This window comes from Photinus pyralis, unplaced genomic scaffold (genome assembly GCF_008802855.1).
Source record: "Photinus pyralis isolate 1611_PpyrPB1 unplaced genomic scaffold, Ppyr1.3 Ppyr1.4_LG6, whole genome shotgun sequence".
NCBI classification, from domain to species: Eukaryota; Metazoa; Arthropoda; class Insecta; order Coleoptera; family Lampyridae; genus Photinus; species Photinus pyralis.
The window spans coordinates 997,551-1,016,223 of record NW_022170663.1 but is presented as its reverse complement, the minus strand read 5'-3'; the positions used below and the strand labels follow the sequence as shown (position 1 = coordinate 1,016,223).

Here is an 18,673-nt window from a genome sequence, read left to right as displayed (position 1 = left end):
TAATTAAGGTTTGACGTTATAGTATGTGTGCAATAACTCCCTATTATAACAAATTTGATTTTCTTTTTCATGTACTGAACTAACATTTTATTTTTTGTTTCTTAGACTTATTAATAAAGTAATACCAAAATTTGTAGAGTTTTGAACACCCCCCCCCCCCCCCTCCTCATGCAACGCTCGTGATGTCGGAATGTCCCGGAAATTGTGAATGAAGGCATTTACGAAAATTAAACCGTTTGGTCGATTCCGGTTCACCAGCGGTTATTGTGGTAATGAACCGCGGTAAGTGGAAAATCGAACGCGCCACATCAGCTGATCATTGATGTAAGGTTATGTCTGTGGGTTATGTTTGTTATGATTAAGTTATACCATTGCACCTTAGACGCTATATTCAAAGCCTCGGAGCAGAGTCAAATCATATAAATTAAATAATAAATGTTGTGTAAAGAAATGGCAAACGTAATAAAAAAAGGATTAACTGTTGCTTTACTAATTGATAATGATAGCGATGATGAAATCATGGAAGCTGCAATTTCCTACTGTAAGCACAAGTCGAAAAAAAGGAGAATTTCTGTAACAAACTATACCGAAAATGTGGCATTATATTACAGCTTGGATGGTCTGAATATGCTGTTTTTTTACGAATCATATCAATAATTCCCGTTCCTTTCAGATTTCAGAATGCATTATAGATTAAAACGTTTGAAAACTTACTGCAAGAGATATGCCCTTTATTGTTAAAAAAAGGTGAGGGTGCAGGACGTAATACTCTTTCTCCAGTCAAACAGCTTTTAGTTGCGATAAGCATGTTAGCTAACCAAGAAGTGTATAGGTTTGTTATATGTGTCGTAAGGTCTAATATACAAATGCAGTATCTGTTTAGATTGCTGTCTGAAAGGTTCGACATATCAAAGTCTACAGCATGGGCTTATACAAAAAAAATTTGTCTTCTATTGGTACAACTTTCCAGTAAATACATTTGTTGGCCTAGAAGTGCGAAGGCGTATGAAACCGAATTAAAATTTCAAGAACGTCATAAATAGAGAGCGGATATCTAGGTTTTATGCTTATCGTGAGTATTATAAGCACGCCAAAACTATTCAAAATATTAGACCTAATTTCGCATTTTGATTCATACCGACCATACTTTGTTATGCTTTTTCAGCTTTTTTTAAAGAGAAATGCTTATTGACGTTAATATGCTTATTTAATGCTTTTTTGCTGATTCTATGAAAATAAAAGACTGTTAACACGTTCACCTGCACGCAGCGATTACAGAAGTTACACCGAGACGCGTAAATCACAGCCACACAGCTGTTCATCAAATTCTACTGGCGCTGCATTTACTAAGGAGTGAATCATACCGCGTTATTGTTAGTGAATGAACGTTCCTGTGGTTTGCAGACCATTTTCTTTTATCTATTAGTCACCTTTATTAGGGAATAATGCCAAAACAAAAATCCACACCGGATGAATGGATAAGGGGTTTTCCTGAATTAAAAATCGAAAATGGTAGAATATTTTGCAGAGCTTGCGTTAAAACGGTGAGTGTTTGTTTAATTTTAATAGGTAAGTAGCTAATAAGAAAATAATTCTGCATAGATACAAAATGATAAAAAATATAACGTCACGCAACATGTACAAACCACTCTTCATGTAGAAAGGCGGAAAAAATTTGAAATTGAAAAATCCAAACAACAAACATTAGTGGAATCTGTTGCATCCTCTTCGCGACAGGACGAACAATTCAAGTTTAATTTTGATTTATGTGAAATGATGATTCAGGCCAATATACCTTTAAAGAAGTTGGAAAACGGCCCGTTTCGTCAATTCCTGCAAACCTATTGCAATAGGCACATCCCGGCTGAGACTACTCTTCGCAAAAATTACGTGGAGCCCGTGTTTCTACAAGTATATAGAAAAATTCAGCAATTAATCGGAAACAATTATATATGGTTTGCGGTGGATGAAACCACCGATAGTTGTGGTAGATATGTAGCAAGTTTAATAGTTGGCGTTTTAAATGAAGACATTGCTACACAAGGGTATGTGGTGAGTTTGAAAGAATTGCCAAAAACGAACAGTGATACAATAACTCGATTTGTCAATGAAAGTCTTACATCATTGTTTCTGCCAAATGCTGTGCCTACAACTAAGATTTTATTGATGATTTCTGATGCCGCGGCGTACATGTTAAAAGCTGGACGCAATTTAAAAATTTTGTACGAAAGTTTAATTCACTGTACATGCGTCGCACATGGGGTAAACAGAGTAGCAGAAACTGTACGGCTACAATTTCCGGAAGTTAATAAATTAATTTCCAACGGTAAAAAAATTTTTGTAAAAGCACCACTAAGGGTACAACAATTTAAAGAAAAATTCCCAGATTTACCCTTACCCCCAGAACCAATTTTAACTCGATGGGGAACATGGCTAGAAGCGGCTTCCTACTACAGTACATACATTAACCAGTTCGAAGAAGTCGTTACGCAATTTGATGCAGAGGCTACCCAATCCGTTAAGAATTGCGTAAATATTTTTCAAAATAAAAAGTTGCGTCAAGATTTGGCATTTTTAAAAGGAAACTACACCTTTATATGCACTGTGATAGCCAAATTAGAGAAACAAAGTGTACCGTTAGTTGAATCAACTGGCATAATTCAAGATTTTAAAGAACAGATCCAAGCAGTACCTGGACAACTAGGGCGTGTCGTCCATGGAAAATTACAAGATGTCTTCAATAAAAATAGTGGATTTGAAGTTTTATTAAAAGTAGCTCGGGTGTTACAAGGTGAATTTGTGGAAGATCTAGACATAGATACTACAATTGTACCAAAATTCAAATTTGCACCAATAACTAGTGTAGATGTTGAACGCAGTTTTTCTACTTTAAAAAACATACTTAGCGAACGTAGAAGAAATTTAACAATGCAACACTTGGAACAATTTGCTATTATTCACTGCTTTAAAGAAAACGAATAGAAAATAATACATACATATGTCTTTATTTGTATAAAACTAAGATTTTGGGAAATTTTGTTCTGCTTTTTATATGCTTTTTACTGTAAAAATAAAACTTTTTTTGGCAATTTTGTTGTGCTTTTTATGTGCTTTTTCTAAAATGTTTTATGCTTATTAATCCGCTCTCTAGTCATAAATTTCCAGGGGTGCTGGGCGCTATTGATGGTACCCATATTCCTATCACAGCACCCCATCAAGATCAGGCCGCATACTGCAATAGAAATCGTTACCACCCTATTATCTTACAAGCTATATGTGATAGTGATTTACTATTTACAGATGTTTTTGCAGGTAAATTATCTCCTTATTTACAAAACAATAACACATTTTCATAGTAGGCTTTCCTGGTAGTGTCCACGACGCTCGTGTTTTCAGCAATTCTCCAGTAGGAAGAAAAATTAACAGTAACCCTTATGATCTTTTTCCAAACTCCAATTATCATATTCTAGGAGATTCGGCATATAAATGTACAGGCTTCGTTTTGACACCCTTTAGAGACAATGGGCACCTTACAAGGGTACAGAAGAATTATAATTTTAAACATTCCTCAACTAGAATATATATTGAAAATACATTCGGTTTATTAAAAACCAGATTTAGAATCTTAAAGCATGTCAATGTGTACAATACAGAATTTATTCCCACAGTTATAGTTGCATGCTGTGTGTTGCACAATGTATGTATGATAAATAATGATCCCATTGACATTGTAAGTAGTAGTTATGAAGATATATCTCAAACTCCCAGTAACGCAGATTGTTCAGGTAATGCTAAACGTAATGAAATTGCTAATACATTAGATCAAGCTTGAATCAAAGTTTATTGTAATAAGATATTAATCTTTTTTCAATATGTTTATAAGCTCTCTGAATAAACTCATTTTTTCTTTATGTCTTTCTGCTGCTTCCTTTCGCATTTCTTTAATCCATGCTGGTTCATCATCTTTCATTTTACGTTTCCTTTGTCTTGCCAGTTTTGCATCTGCATTAGAGTCCTGCAACAACTAATGTATTTAGGGTTCTAATGTAATAAAAAAGGAACTCCCTACCTCGCTACTTAGAGATGGTGAATGTATATTAGTAAATGAAGCTGGCGAAGATGGCCCGGCTTCATTCATGTTACTGACAACAGCAAGAGGACTAGCTTCTGCCGATGTCCCAAATATATTTTCGAATTGATCAAAATATGGCCATTTAATAGCTCCTGCACCTGTTCTCCCATTATTGTCTCTTATGCGTTTGTAGGTTTTTTTTAAGTTTCTGAATTTATTATCAATTTGTTCACAAGTAATCAAATGACCTTTCGCACCCATTTGTTTTGAAATTTTCGTCCATACAGACTTATTTGTACACTTAGCTGATTTGAATAACTGTAGATTTTCCTCATACAAAGTTATTAATAGGAGAATCGCTTCATTCGTCCAACGTGGCTATGGCTCTGTAACATTAGGTATTACCCATCACATTTTTTTACAAAAAATAGAAGTTACCCTCTGATGTAGTAGCAGTTGCAGAATTTTCCTGCACCTCCGTTTCCACACTGAACTGCGATTCTTCATAAGATATGTTTAACAATTCTCTGTTTTCGGTAGTATTGTCCATATAACAAGCATAATTCCCTGTTGGTAATAATTACAAGTATATTTTATTCAACAAATTTAAATTGTCGACCCATCTTACCCAATCTATTGAACACGTAAATACTACCATCGCTTAATAACACGGGTCTATTGTTTTCATCTACAATGGGCTGCAACACTTGATTTTCCATTTTTAGGTTATGTTGACATATCAACCGCATCTACCGATTCGAAAGGTAGGTCCAGGATCTGTTAAACCGGTTTAGTCAACCGCTAAATTATCGAATGTGGTTTGGTACATAAATTTATATTTTTCGAACGCTTTTAAAGCAACCGGTTGAGCCCGGTTTAATTTTCGTAAATGCCTTGAGATTCTGGCAACCCTGCCGTTTACACACCTCAACAAAATGGCCGCAGCGAGCGAGAAATGCGCACTATTATGAAAAGTGCAAGGTCAATGTTGTATGCTAGAAATGTATACAAAACGTTATGGGCAGAAGCGGTTAACTGCGCAGTGGAAATACACAAGTCGAAAACATCACACCATACGAAGCTTGGACAGGCAACAAACCTTCATTACGACATACCGTAAAATGGGGTGAATAGCAACTTCGTGGCGAATAGAAAAAAAAAAGTAAAAGTTATTTGCAACGCTATAACAAATTAAGGCGCCTATGAACTGAATCTGAAATGACCTATAAAAGGACAAAATAGTTTATAAAGGATACGGTTTTACAGTTGCTTTGGAAATTAGGTCGATGTTGGATATTGTAGGAAATATAGTACACATTAATCCTACGGATTTTTATTTTCGATATTTATCATATTTTTTGAAATAATTAGAGTCGTTGATAAAACGAATTTAAAGGATAACTGGAGTTCTATTTTCGCGATGAACATGGTTTTTGGCGATTTATAATCTGCTAATAAAGCACTTTAATCCTACGGATAGCAATTTTTTTCATCTTTTATAGAAAAGCGCCAAATTGGTAAAAAGATTTGGGTGACGTCACGAATTTTTCAGTGATTTAAATCGAAGTTAGGCAGCTTAGATTGCACCTCATACCTTCCGGCGAAATTGACTGTTGCTTTTGTACCTCGCTAATTATATGGTAATTAGATGATTAAATATGCATTATGACACAAATAAAGGGGAAATTCCTTTAAATATACACCTTTTTACCATCTTGTCGAGTTTCTTGTGGCTTATACTTTCATTGCGGGTATCTATAACTTTTTATTTTTTCCGCTGTTTTTTAATCCTACTGACCCCTCGTTCGCACGGCACATATGTACGGCAAAATGACCGAAACGTAATTTTGACCGAATGGAACGCAGTATAATCTGCTAACAAAGTCCACTATTCGTACGGATAGCTATTTTTTCATCTTTTATAGAAAAGGTCCAACTTTGAAAAAAGATTTGGGTGATTTAATCACTTTCGCAGTTCCTTTTATCAATAGCGGTTCCGCTTTAACACTTTTTAGACTTTCTATGAAAATTAAATTCATTTTAGGCACGTAAATAACAAATAGGTAATTTGATCAATAATGATCATAGTAAATACCCAGCAACGAATTTATTGCGATAAATCTTTATTGAATATAAAACATGCAGAGATACGTCTCACAACAACAGTGGAGGGACTCATAAGTATCAGGAAAAGATGATTTTAAAAAATAGACAAAGAAATGTTATACTTTTATATACAATATACAAATATTTACAATAAGAAAAGATACTTTATTAAATAATTAATGCATAGTGTTGCACCTCCCCCTCAACTCATGTAAATTGTTCTCAGGTCTTGTCCTCTACTTCTTCGTGGATCTACCAATTCCGGGAGTGTACGAAATTCTCACGGGACTACTTAATACTAATTACTATACTAAATTTTATTTTGCATTTTTGGATATTACAATTAAATTATGTGAATAGTAAGTTAGAATGTTATTATTCTGACATTGCAAAATAAAAACCTAATACGTTATGCGGGACAGTATGTTTACTCTGGCTTTCCTGCGGCCGACATTCAATAGTAACGGATACCCCATTACGCAATCATAATTATTATCTATCGACCATATTTACTGTGTCCTATTTTTTAAATACGTTTATCTCTGAGATACAGCGTGGAAACGAAAAGTTTGATTTTTTGACACGTGATCATATGTTACTACCCATGTAATATAAATTTTAGATCTTTTTGCGTAGAATCCTGTGGCGTAATCAATTGGACCACCGTTTCTGAGATTTGACCCAAAATAGGTATCTTTTAAATGGAACGCCCTATATCTATAACATAATTTTTTTTTCATTCTTTATCCTGATTACAATTATGTATCAGCATTATTGACTGGTATTAATAGTTTGCCTTAGTTACCATGGATATAATAAAAAAACCATAATCTCTATTTAATCTGCTATTTGTATTTCAAACAGTAAAAACTTACGTTTTTATTCATTTTCATGGGTAAAATTGAAAAATTTATATAGGTTGTGATACATCAGTGTAATTAGGACAAAGAAAGCAAACAACTGATTTTATGAAACATACGGTGTTTAAAAAACACCAACTTCGGATCAAATCTCAGAGTGGTCCAAAACTTTTTTTACTAGTCCACTAGATTCTACGTAAAAATATCTAAAACTGATAGTTATTACCTTTCTTCTATTTTGCATGGGTAGCAAGATATGATAACATCACAAAACCTAAAACGTTTCGCTTTCCTCCTGTATATCAACAAACGTAACTAGATTGATTCGGTTTCTGGTGTCTCAATCTAAATTGGACACCGACCAAATTTTCATATATTTTATAATATGAGGTACCTAACCATCGGCCTCATTTACAATCGCCGGTAATAATAGTGCACCATATGCAAAATAATATTGCTTTAGAGAAAAATATCCATACTTGAAAAACTCAAAATCCTTTGAATAAACACTAAACAGGAAAATACGTAAACTAATAGTATTTTAATTACCATGCAATAAATAAACAAGATGAATTTATTAATATCAATAGAAAAGCTCATTAGGCAAGTGTTATTAGGCTCCTTGCATTTATAATTAAATCCATTGAAAGGTTATAAATAAAGAGACACCAAATAGAATGGGACAAATTCAATCATCTCTTTCTACTTGTAACATGCTCTTTTGAAGAGGTTAGGCAACTTTACACACTCCGTTTAGCACAACAAATTTACTTCAGTGATACCTACGCGTGATTTTCTGTGTAAAGCGGGGTTCACATTTGTGCATTTTCATGCTGCATTTGATGGCGCATCAAGTTGCTGCATTTTTTCATGCGCGCGTAGCTATTCAGATTACTGCAATTTTTGATGCAATTACAAATATCACTAGTTAGGGAATTTACTTTTTGCCAACCCAGTTCTCCTCAATTGGCATTCTGGAGTAAAAAATAAAAGTGTTTTTCTTATAAATTTTTCCCTCAAAGTTCAAATACTTGAAGTATGGATGTGGAAGAAATTGTTCTAATAACACTTATAATTGGTGCATCTGCAGCTTTATTATTAAATCGTAAGAGACGGTGGTGGGTAAGACCATGGATTGAGCAACGGGAAACAAATAGTCAAGGCAATTCTAATTTGTTGCACAATGAATTAGCAGTGCTGGATAAAGAAAATTACAAGAATTTTATTAGAATGGATGAAGATACTTTCAATGATCTATTGAAACTTATTGAAAATGATATACAGAAACAGGACACTAAATTCAGGAATGCAATTTCGGCCAAAGACCGATTATCTGTTACATTGCGCTATCTAGCTACTGGCGAGTCTTATAAAAGTCTTTCCTTTTCATTTAGAATGGGACAATCAACAATTGCTGGAATAATCCCAGAAGTTTGCATTGCCATTTACAATAATTTAAAAAATCAGTATTTAAAGGTAGATACAGCTACACTCGACAATGAATAAAAATGATGTTTAACTAAATAATATTTTTAGATGCCTACTACAACCCAAGAATGGTTAAAAATTGCTAATGAATTTGAAGAAAGATGGAACTTGCCACATGTGTTAGGTGCATTAGATGGTAAACACGTTGTTATAAAAGCTCCCGCAAATGAAGGATCGTCATATTTTAATTATAAGCACACACACAGTATCGTACTATTGGCTTTGGTTGATGCCAATTATAGCTTTTTATATGTCGATGTGGGTAGAAATGGAAAAATTTCAGATGGGGGTGTATACAAGAATAGTTCACTTGCTGCAGCGATTGAAACAAACAAATTAAATTTTCCAGAGGAAAGACCATTGCCAGCGGGTACCAAACCAGTACCATATGTAATAGTTGCTGATGCAGCATTTCCATTATCCCGTCATATTTTAAAGCCGTTTCCATTTCGTAATATGACTTGGCAACAACGTATATTCAATTATCGCCTAAGCAGAGCACGAAGAGTTGTGGAGAACGCATTTGGGATATTAACAAATCGTTTTCGTGTATTATTGAACATTATAAGTTTGGACCCAAGTAAGGCCCAAACATTAACTCTAGCATGCATTGTGCTACATAATTTTTTGCGAACAAGGTCCCCAAATGGTTATGATGTTAAGGAACAGAACATTGATAGGCGATTCACATTTAAGTACACCTTAAGTCGACAAGCAGGCAACAGGTCAACTGCATCAGCACTTGATAATCGAAATGAATTTGTACAATATGTAAATGGTATAGGAGCAGTAGAATGGCAAAATGACTTAGCATAGCATTATTATTATCAATAAACAAATGTACAAAATAAAATCTAATCATATTGAGCATCAACAACTTTTGTAAATATCTCCTTCTTCAACATCCGTATTTTGTAAGGGTCTTCGACTTTCCTCAACTCTGTTGCGATTGTCCTACAACATAATAAAAATTGATAGTTTTTTTAATATTTATCACTGGCAACTTATTTAATTGCTATTTAAAACACTTACTTTGCAAATATATCAAATTCATCTTCAATGTGGGGCCTTTTTTTGCAACTTTCGAGGGATTGTACAGCGGTTTGGATTAGGTCTGCCACAGAGTTCTGCATTTTCCTCTTGCTTTTTGATACTGTAGGTGTAGTTGCCCTTGATGTCGATGTTTGTGAAGTGCATGGACTGTTATTGAAAGCATCAACTTCATATTCATCCAGGTCTTCCAGCGTGCCTTCAAACACAATATCCTCATCATATGTAACTGTAGTACCATTGGGCGTGAATATTTGGGTCTCCTTAAAATCAATTACAATGTGATTATTTTAAAAACCTTATAAATAAATACTTACTGATGGTTCAATATTTGATTGGCTTTCCCTCACTGGATCGCATTCGTTTAAAAACTGCAGCATGTCAAAACACCAAAGTTTCGGTTCGTAGGAATCTGCTGAACAACCACTGGACAAAAATTTTTTTAATAGTGCCACCTCTTTCTTAAATTGCGTCCGAATTACGTGTACTTTTTTAATTATGTCTTGGTCCGTTAAATTGCGGCACTCAACCTGATACTTTTTCATCAATTCATTTTTTATTGATTGTATTGCATTTTGCCGTTTCATTTTATTCTTATATTCTTTCATTTTCGTTGTATACAATAAGGGTTGCGCTTCGTACAAAATTATAAGGTCCTCCACTAAGGTACGCGACCATGGAAAAGCACGTATTTCACGGTTCATTTTTAACACTAAATAAAATAATTAACCCAATTCCAAACTGTTTAAAATTAAAATGTAAGGTTAAGAAACATAAACAGCCATGAGTCAACGAACTTTTCGTTGCAAACTTAATTCTAGCTATTGGCAAGAGAAATATTCCTAAAAATATTACTAAAGATGCGCCAAAAAATGCATACAAAATAGAACGTGGTCTAAAGCATGCATTTCCATGCGCATCAAAAATTGCAAGAAAAAATGCATAATGTGAAGGGGAAAAATGCAAGCATTTTAATGCCGCATCACAGTTGCAGCATGGAAATGCACAAATGTGAACCCCGCTTTATCCTGGCATACCCATTTGAAGTCCGATCCACTTCTAAATTTGTTGAAGGGCTGGGAAGGATAACTTTGATAGATCTCAAAAAATCATATGCTGCCGGCGATTTATAAAACAGCATAATACTAAAATTTTTCTCTGCTAATGTCCAACTAGCACGAGTTTTCCTCAGTTGCATACAGGCAAGGGTTCTCGAATGCAGCGATGAAAATTGATGTTTCCGGAAAATTTCATCAGTTGTATTGATTTTCCTTGCAGTCTTGATAGTTTTGCGCAATCTTGAAACACGAACTTTGTGGTTTCTTAGCTTTTGTTGGGTAGACATCAACTTCGTAATGACTTTTTCATTCTGATGTGTAAGCGAAGAAAATAGTTTTCGTTTTGGAAAATTGGGGCTGGGCATTTGTGAAATCTCATCCAATAACTCCTTCGTTGGTGTTTTTGGAGAAACAGGCCTGTTTGGCGAAGGAATCAATGAAGGTTTACCATAAACTTTCAGAGTGCTTCGGTCCTGATTGATCGTCCTTGATTCAAAAGGTATTTCTTCATCAATTCTTGCAGCGTTCTGTATTTGTTCTGAACAACGTTCAACTGAAGGAGCAGTAGCATTACAATATGGAATAGGGATGGCAGATTTCAAAAGTTTCAGATGGTTTGCGTTCATGAAGTCCTTATCGGCGAAATGCTCTCCACAAATGAAGCGGTTTGCCAACTTAGACTTCTCTAGATTCAGCAAATTAACATTTCCTGCAATAAAAAATACTGTTACGAATGTAATGGAGTAATAAAATAAATAATGCAAACAAAATAATATGCAGCCTACACTTAGAACTCGTATGGATGTTTTACAACTGCAACCGATAAAAATATTTCTTACATAAATCATGTATTTGAAGGAGGTTTAATGAAACCAAAATAGGACTTTTTACATAAATGTAGAGTTAGATGCAATATTTGATGCAGCAAACAAACTTATTTAAAAAATGTAAAAAATTGTTTAAGTAAAAGAATAATCTAAACATGTAGAAGTAAGAAACGAAGTAAAAACGCTATTTTTTCGATGTAAACTGCATTTAAAATTGGAATGTTAAATAAGAATTTAAAATAATATCAATTATAAAAATAAGACAAGAAAGTTGTCTAAAATAACTACGTGAAAATATGATTCGAATACAGCACAACAAAACCGGCCCTAATAATATATAATTTTAATAGTTTTGTACTTTTTTTTAATTCATGTATGCACGTTAAGAAAAAATTCCGATAACTTGTCGTTTAGCAACGAGTGAAAACTTGACAGTTTAAAAAACACGACCGCGAAGCGGGAGTGTTTTTCTGTCAAGTTTGCACGGGTTACATCTAAACGGCAAGTTTAAGGAATTTTCATACGGGAAATCAATGTACGCATTAGATTCGCTAAGATTATTTTATGCATAACATATGTTGTCATCCCAACTCCTTTTGCCAAATTTACTCATTGACAGAATCTGTCACCGTTACTTGGTTACAGTTGCATATATATCAACATGAAGTATTATCGAAAAATTACCGCTGTAATTTCATGTAGGGTAGGTTGAATAAAGCACTGTGATTGGCCAAAACCGTGCATGCATAAAATAATCACTAAACTTTCTTGCCAAAATAAGTAACACTTGCAACAGTTAACCTTAAACCACCACAAAACAACATGGAGAGATTGGTAATGGATAGGAATAGGTGGAGAATTTCAGTCAAACCGAACACCTCGACACAGTAAGGTACAAGAGAACGGATTAACTATGTATGAGTATGCATTTATGTGATTGCTAACCTTAGATTCATCTTGGGATGGCAAACAGCACTTTTATGCCTTAACTTTCCATAACAAGATTAAAACATGATTTACACAAGAATACCATAATTGTATAAACGTGCAATTAGTTACCTGAATTGATAATCCAACGTTGCAGTCGAATAACATCCTGAACAGGAAATTGATGTAAAATTACCCCATCCGTAGCTTTCTTCTTCCCACATCTGTAGTAGTGGCATATATTTCCCGGCATAATATCTTGCTACTAAAAGAAGAGATTACAATTAGAATTGTTTTTATCTGTGTAAAGTTTTAGGTGTTTAATCATATAGAATGTCATTCAGGCGAAAATAACGTAACACCGAGTTTTCTCATTAAAGTATAATTGGAAATGCTACCAAAACGTACAGTACAATGAACTCGTCTGCATCCATGCATAAAACGCATAACATTAACAACGGAAAAATGCATTGCCACGCCACCTATTATAAACAAACTTAAATGGTAATATATTACAGGGGCGCAATAAGGCGGAATTGTACTTCAATACTCCCCCTCAATTCCGAAATCATGAAACAAATACAATAAGTAACTTAAACATTCAAAATTTTTAACTTATCTCTAAAATACTTAAACTTTACGGTTGGTAGACCTTTAGTAAATATGTCGGCTTCCTGCTCATTTGTTGGAATGTAGTTCAAAACAATTTTATTTTTATCAATACAGTCTCTAATGTAATGATGTTTTACATCTATATGCTTGGTACGCTTGGTTTCCAAGGTTTCAGCCATTTTTATACATGACTGGTTGTCCTCATATATATTTATAGGATATATAGAATAATTCGAAATTTCATTAAGCAATTGTGACAAAAAATTACATTCCATAACACAATTTGCTAAAGCCACATATTCTGCCTCACAACTAGACAAAGCTACAGTGACTTGTTTTTTGCTTTTCCAAAAAATAATATTTCCAAACATTTTGATGCAATATCCTGAAATACTTTTTCTGTCAATTATATCACTTGCAAAATCTGCGTCAACAAAAGCACTAAAAACACTGTTAGTTATTTTATCAGTTGACTTTTCAAACTTAAGAGCATAATTTTCTGTTGATTTCAAATATTTTAATACATTTTTCAAATATACCCAATGCTCTCTATTAAAATTATTTTGAAATTGACTGAAATATGTTATCGCAAAACACAAGTCTGGACGGCTTCCGAGCATAATATACATTAAATGACCTACTAGCTGTCTATAAGGTAAGTTTTCATCACACACATCGGTCACTCTCAAATTAAGATTACGCTGTATAGGTGTACTTAAACCGAGACTTAAACTTTTACACTCATTCATTCCAAACTTGCATAACACTTTGCATATTAAATCTTTCTGGTTAACAAAAAGTGTAGTTTTAGTTTTAATTATGTTTAAACCTAAAAAACATAAAGTTATTTCTTTACAGGCATTAGGGAGCAAATCTCTCATTTCAAAATTTGACATTAGTTTACCTTTTAAATTGATTAACTTATCCAAAGATTTAGAGAATATTACCAAATCATCAACATGCACTAAGAGGTAAGTATCTTGATTATAGTAAAGACAGGGATCTGACTTTGATCGTTGCAACCCTATACTTACTAAATGACAATGCAGCTTCTCGTACCAACATTTTGGTGCTTCGCGCAGTCCATACAATGCACGGTTAAGCTTACATACCACATTATTAAGATTAGAATTTACCTTTAGTCCTTGAGGTATGTTCATGTACACAGGCCGTTTCAGTTCTCCGTTCAGGAAAGCACACTTCACATCTAACTGACCCACATACATATCTTCTTCGAGGCACATCACTAATAACACTCGTAGTGTCACCATCCTAGCCACGGGTGCATACATTTCGTAGCTTGGATTGTTCTGCTGAAATCCCTTCGCCACCAACCTTGCCTTTTTCACTTTTTCTTTGCCGATCTCCTTTTCTTTAAAGATCCACCTTGAGTCGATTACTTTTTCATTCTTCGGCCTTTCGACTATTTGCCATGTACGGTTTTTCTCCAGAGCTTGTAGTTCGCTTTCGATGGCTCCTTCCCAGCCTTCTCCTGAAGCGATAGCTTCGTTGTATGACTGGGGTACATCGTCTAATAAATTCCCTGCAGATAAGGCAGCAAAAAGATCTTCGTCATAGTCCATTGCAAAATCTTCGTATCTTTTGGGTAGATTTATTTTTCTCCCTGCTCTTGTCTTGGGTCTTGCATCAGTATTCGAATCTTTTATCGTGTCCTCGGTCATGTCGTTACTCATGTTGTTACTGTCCTCTTCAGATCTACTTCCTGACTCTTGTTCCAGTTCATCACGCTCTTTTTCTTCTCGATCTTGAGGTACGATTACTTCAACATCTTGTGGTATATTCATCCTCTTCTGCATTGTTTCGTCGAACACAATATTTCTTGCGGAAACGACTTTTCCCTTTATAGGATCCCAAAGTCTGTATCCATTATCGGTGTAGCCAACCAAAAACATTTTCCGACTTCTCGGTTCTAATTTATTTCTTCGGTCCTCTGTCGGTATATGCACATAGGACGTACAACCGAACACACGGATTTTGTTGAGGTTAGGTTTTTGGCCATACCATATCTCAGCGGGTGTTGTTTTGTCGGGCAAAGTAGACGTAGGTGTACGGTTTATGAGGTAGACTGACGTTGCTACAGCCTCTTCCCAAAAATGTTTTTCCAAACTGGATTCAAATATTAGACATCGTGCCTTGTTCAATATTGTACGATTGAGTCTCTCTGCCACACCGTTTTGTTCTGGAGTTCTAGGTACTGTGTACTCCAATTGCACACCCTTTTGTTTACTATGGTTTTTAAATTCGTGAGAAATATATTCTCCCCCGTTGTCGCACCTTAAACGTTCAGGCAATGTTTTGAATTTATTCTGAACTAAGGCTAGGTATTCCTTATACTTTTCAAATGCCTCACTTTTGTGTTTGAGAAAATAAACAACAGTGAAATGTGAATAATGATCAATAAAGGTAATGAAATACCTGTTTCCTGTGTGTGCGACTGGATTCAACGGTCCACATACATCACTGGACACACACTCGAGCAACTTCTTCGCTTTTCTCTCCGGCTCCAAGGTTTTGAAAGGATTTCTTGTTTGTTTCCCTTGCAGACACACTTCGCAGACCTTCGAAGCTGGGTAAGTCGAAGAATGACCCATTCTTCGGTGCCACAAATCTTGATCAATTCCCGTCACATTTGCCTCACATAAATTCGGTGAAAGCAAATTTAGAAAATATAGATTACCCTCCAATTTTCCTCTAGCCAGAACCCGATCCTTTCTACTCCTTATTAACACCTGGTTCTTTTCAAAAACGATCCCCATGCCCTTGGACTCTACTTTCTTTACCGAAAGCAGATTATGTGTAAGATTCTTGCATACTAGTACATTTTCTAACCTTACTTTTACGCCGTCTTCCGTTTCTACATGCAGCGTTCCCTCTGTGTTGGCTTGCACACTTTCGCCTTTCTTTGCCACATTGATATTATGTTGTACTTGTTGCTTTTCTGTCATGAACTGTTCAAATTCTTCAGTAACTAGATGATTTGTACAACCTGAATCCACCACGAATCGTAAAATCCTGTTGGTTTCTTTTCCATGGTTTTCACTCGACATGCAAGTTATAAAAGCCACTTCATCGTCGTTTTCGGTCACATTAGCTTTCTTTCCTTGGTTGTTCTTGGGACATTCGGATTTCTTGTGCCCTCGGACACCACAACCGTAGCACTTGTAGGGAAACTTCTCCGAAAACTTGCTTGGGGGAAACTTTGAAGGAAATTTCTTTTTCTTGCCGCTGTGACTCATGAAACTGCTCGAACTACCTTCGGCTGACTCTCCCTCGATCTGCTTGAATTTCAGCTCTTCGCTCAGCAACTTACTTTTTACAAAGTCAAGAGTTACTTTGCAGTTTTCTTGCGAGAACAGTATGTCGATGGCTGTGACAACACTTTGATATTGTGGCTTTGTGATTGACGCTAGCAGTTGTGAAATGACTTCCAAGTTGTCCATTTTCCCCCTGCATTTCTTAGCTCAGTCACTGTTTTTTCAAATTCCACAATGTAATTACTCAGTGAGTCGGTTCCACTAAACTTCATGTTCCGCAGCTTCCTCTGTAGTTGCACTTGAGAAGCCACACCGGTCTTGAGATACGTACAGTTCAGAGTGTCTACGATCTCTTTAGCTGTGGTCTTAGCTTTGATCATCTCGAGAACGTTGTCGGCTAAACAATTTACAATCAGGTTTCGTGCCTTTATATCCTGCTTAACGAACTTCGCACGTTCTTCCACATCGGTAGGTGCTTCGTTGTTTAACGTATCAAGAACCCCGTGATGTTCTAATAGCAGCCTCATTCTGAACTCCCAATTTGAATATCCCTGTCCATTGAAGGGTTTAATGCCGATGGGCATAATGTTCTGAGACGCCATTTTCAACACACGCGAATGTAGGACACACGTTTTAATTTTCCACTTTAATACAACTCTATCACGACTAATTCACCAAAACTACAGTTAACGAGACTGGGCCCATAACCTATAGAATGCCATTCAGGCGAAAATAACGTAACACCGAGTTTTCTCATTAAAGTATAATTGGAAATGCTACCAAAACGTACAGTACAATGAACTCGTCTGCATCCATGCATAAAACGCATAACATTAACAACGGAAAAATGCATTGCCACGCCACCTATTATAAACAAACTTAAATGGTAATATATTACAGGGGCGCAATAAGGCGGAATTGTACTTCAATATAGATTAGATGGCCTAATGCATTCACCTATAGAACCATTAATTATTTCACTCGGATCGGAGGACAGTGACAGTTTTAGTGAACTTTCGGAAGACAGAGACTAAATTGCTTATACATAAAGCAGTAAACTGTGCTGTTTAATAATATGAGTATAATTCCATTGTTCTGAATTTGTTCAATAACTTAACATTTGTTGTAAATTGTAATTTGGATTGTGTAGTATTACAACTGATAAAACATTTAAAACTACAATTCAAAATAATATTTCAAAGGCCAAAAAATGTATGCAGGATGATTACCTATTATCAGTGTATTACCAATTTATTATAATTCGCTTTTAAAAGTATGATGTATGCATAATATAAAGGAGTTCCTACCCAATAATAACCCAAAAGCATAAATAACGAAATCTATCCAAATGTGAAAGAAAATCACATCATGCAACCCACAATACATGTCTGTATAAATTGAGACTGTTATTTTTGTTACTAGATTCTAGTGACATTTTCAGTGTAAATCAGGTTTTTAAATCCGTCTTCCTAGTTAAAAAACAGAGTATAGTTATAACAAGTCTCTGGGGTACTTATATACAAGCAAAGACAAAGCAAAAGGGAAAGGTAGTAATCGTAATCCGGATACGCGCCACTTACTTTCAGTAAATGTCAAAAGAGAGGGAAACAAGGCAGACTAAGAGATCCTTGTTATGGTTCTGCGAAGCCAGAGGTTTAAAATAATTGATAGCAATAGAACATAAACAATAATTGACGTTACAATCTGTGGTGATTTAATCAATAATCTCAAAAATATTACAAATAGATTACTCGAATAAATAGATCTGCTACGTCAATTTTTGAATTTAAATTAATTTTTAGTAAAAGGGGATCAACAGTCAACACGTAGTCGGAGAAGATATTAATATCCAAACATGCTTACACAGACGCAACAGAGCTATAATCGTTAAGTGAATCTCAAGTACATGTAATAATTACAATTCGATTGTATCGAAAACCAATATGGAATCAAACGTTAAATCAGGGAATCGACGAAAATAATTAAATAATTAAATAATAATTAAAATAAAATCTACCTTTGAGCTTCGAGTCGCAATCTGTTGAGCTCAAGAGGGCGCGTTCTGCAAATCTGTAACAGAGGTTAGTGAATCGCGCCGCACATAAAGTATTGTGAAGCAGCAATGCTAACGTCTGACACTGACGGCTAATTGTATAATAAAATCGTAATTAATACTCAAAAAGAATCAATATTTCAAATGACTTTACACTAGCAAAAGCAAAATTTGGTCGACTTACTATTGCCCATACAATCTAGGTATAACAGCATAAAAGGGAGGTTAAGTTCAATAAAAATACTTTACGGTACACAAATAACTAAGTTTCTATTCAATTTCAATGCAATCTAATCAATTCAAAACCAACGTAGCTAAGAATCGTAGATCTTGGCTTCGAACAAA

At 35.0% G+C, this 18,673-nt stretch overlaps 4 protein-coding genes across 6 annotated transcripts; 2 read left to right on the top strand and 2 right to left on the bottom strand.

Moving 5' to 3' along the window:
* Nucleotides 1-1,152: 1,152 nt before the first annotated feature.
* On the top strand, nucleotides 1,153-2,982 carry LOC116173446. Its single transcript, XM_031490935.1, has 2 exons — nucleotides 1,153-1,544; nucleotides 1,603-2,982. The coding sequence occupies exons 1-2, from the start codon at nucleotides 1,446-1,448 to the stop codon at nucleotides 2,980-2,982; spliced, it is 1,479 nt and encodes a 492-aa protein (XP_031346795.1). The 5' UTR covers nucleotides 1,153-1,445.
* A 4,865-nt stretch (nucleotides 2,983-7,847) lies between these two features.
* Nucleotides 7,848-9,394, top strand: LOC116174923 (protein ANTAGONIST OF LIKE HETEROCHROMATIN PROTEIN 1-like). Of its 3 annotated transcripts, none has more exons than XM_031492958.1 (3): nucleotides 7,848-8,074; nucleotides 8,129-8,514; nucleotides 8,575-9,394. In XM_031492958.1, exons 2-3 carry the CDS (start codon nucleotides 8,269-8,271, stop codon nucleotides 9,340-9,342), a joined length of 1,014 nt encoding a protein of 337 aa, XP_031348818.1. In that variant the 5' UTR covers nucleotides 7,848-8,074; nucleotides 8,129-8,268; the 3' UTR covers nucleotides 9,343-9,394. The 3 variants fall into 3 exon arrangements, with proteins under 3 accessions (XP_031348818.1, XP_031348816.1, XP_031348815.1); XM_031492956.1 differs by having other exon boundaries at nucleotides 7,848-8,514; nucleotides 8,575-9,106; nucleotides 9,165-9,394; XM_031492955.1 differs by having other exon boundaries at nucleotides 7,848-8,514.
* LOC116174924 lies at nucleotides 9,330-10,587 on the bottom strand. The gene is made up of 3 exons (XM_031492959.1): nucleotides 9,894-10,587; nucleotides 9,559-9,839; nucleotides 9,330-9,480 (listed from the first exon to the last, which is right to left on the bottom strand). The coding sequence occupies exons 1-3, from the start codon at nucleotides 10,278-10,280 to the stop codon at nucleotides 9,381-9,383; spliced, it is 768 nt and encodes a 255-aa protein (XP_031348819.1). The 5' UTR covers nucleotides 10,281-10,587; the 3' UTR covers nucleotides 9,330-9,380.
* LOC116173445 lies at nucleotides 10,559-12,706 on the bottom strand. The gene is made up of 2 exons (XM_031490934.1): nucleotides 12,521-12,706; nucleotides 10,559-11,343 (listed from the first exon to the last, which is right to left on the bottom strand). The coding sequence occupies exons 1-2, from the start codon at nucleotides 12,639-12,641 to the stop codon at nucleotides 10,559-10,561; spliced, it is 906 nt and encodes a 301-aa protein (XP_031346794.1). The 5' UTR covers nucleotides 12,642-12,706.
* Nucleotides 12,707-18,673: the final 5,967 nt, after the last annotated feature.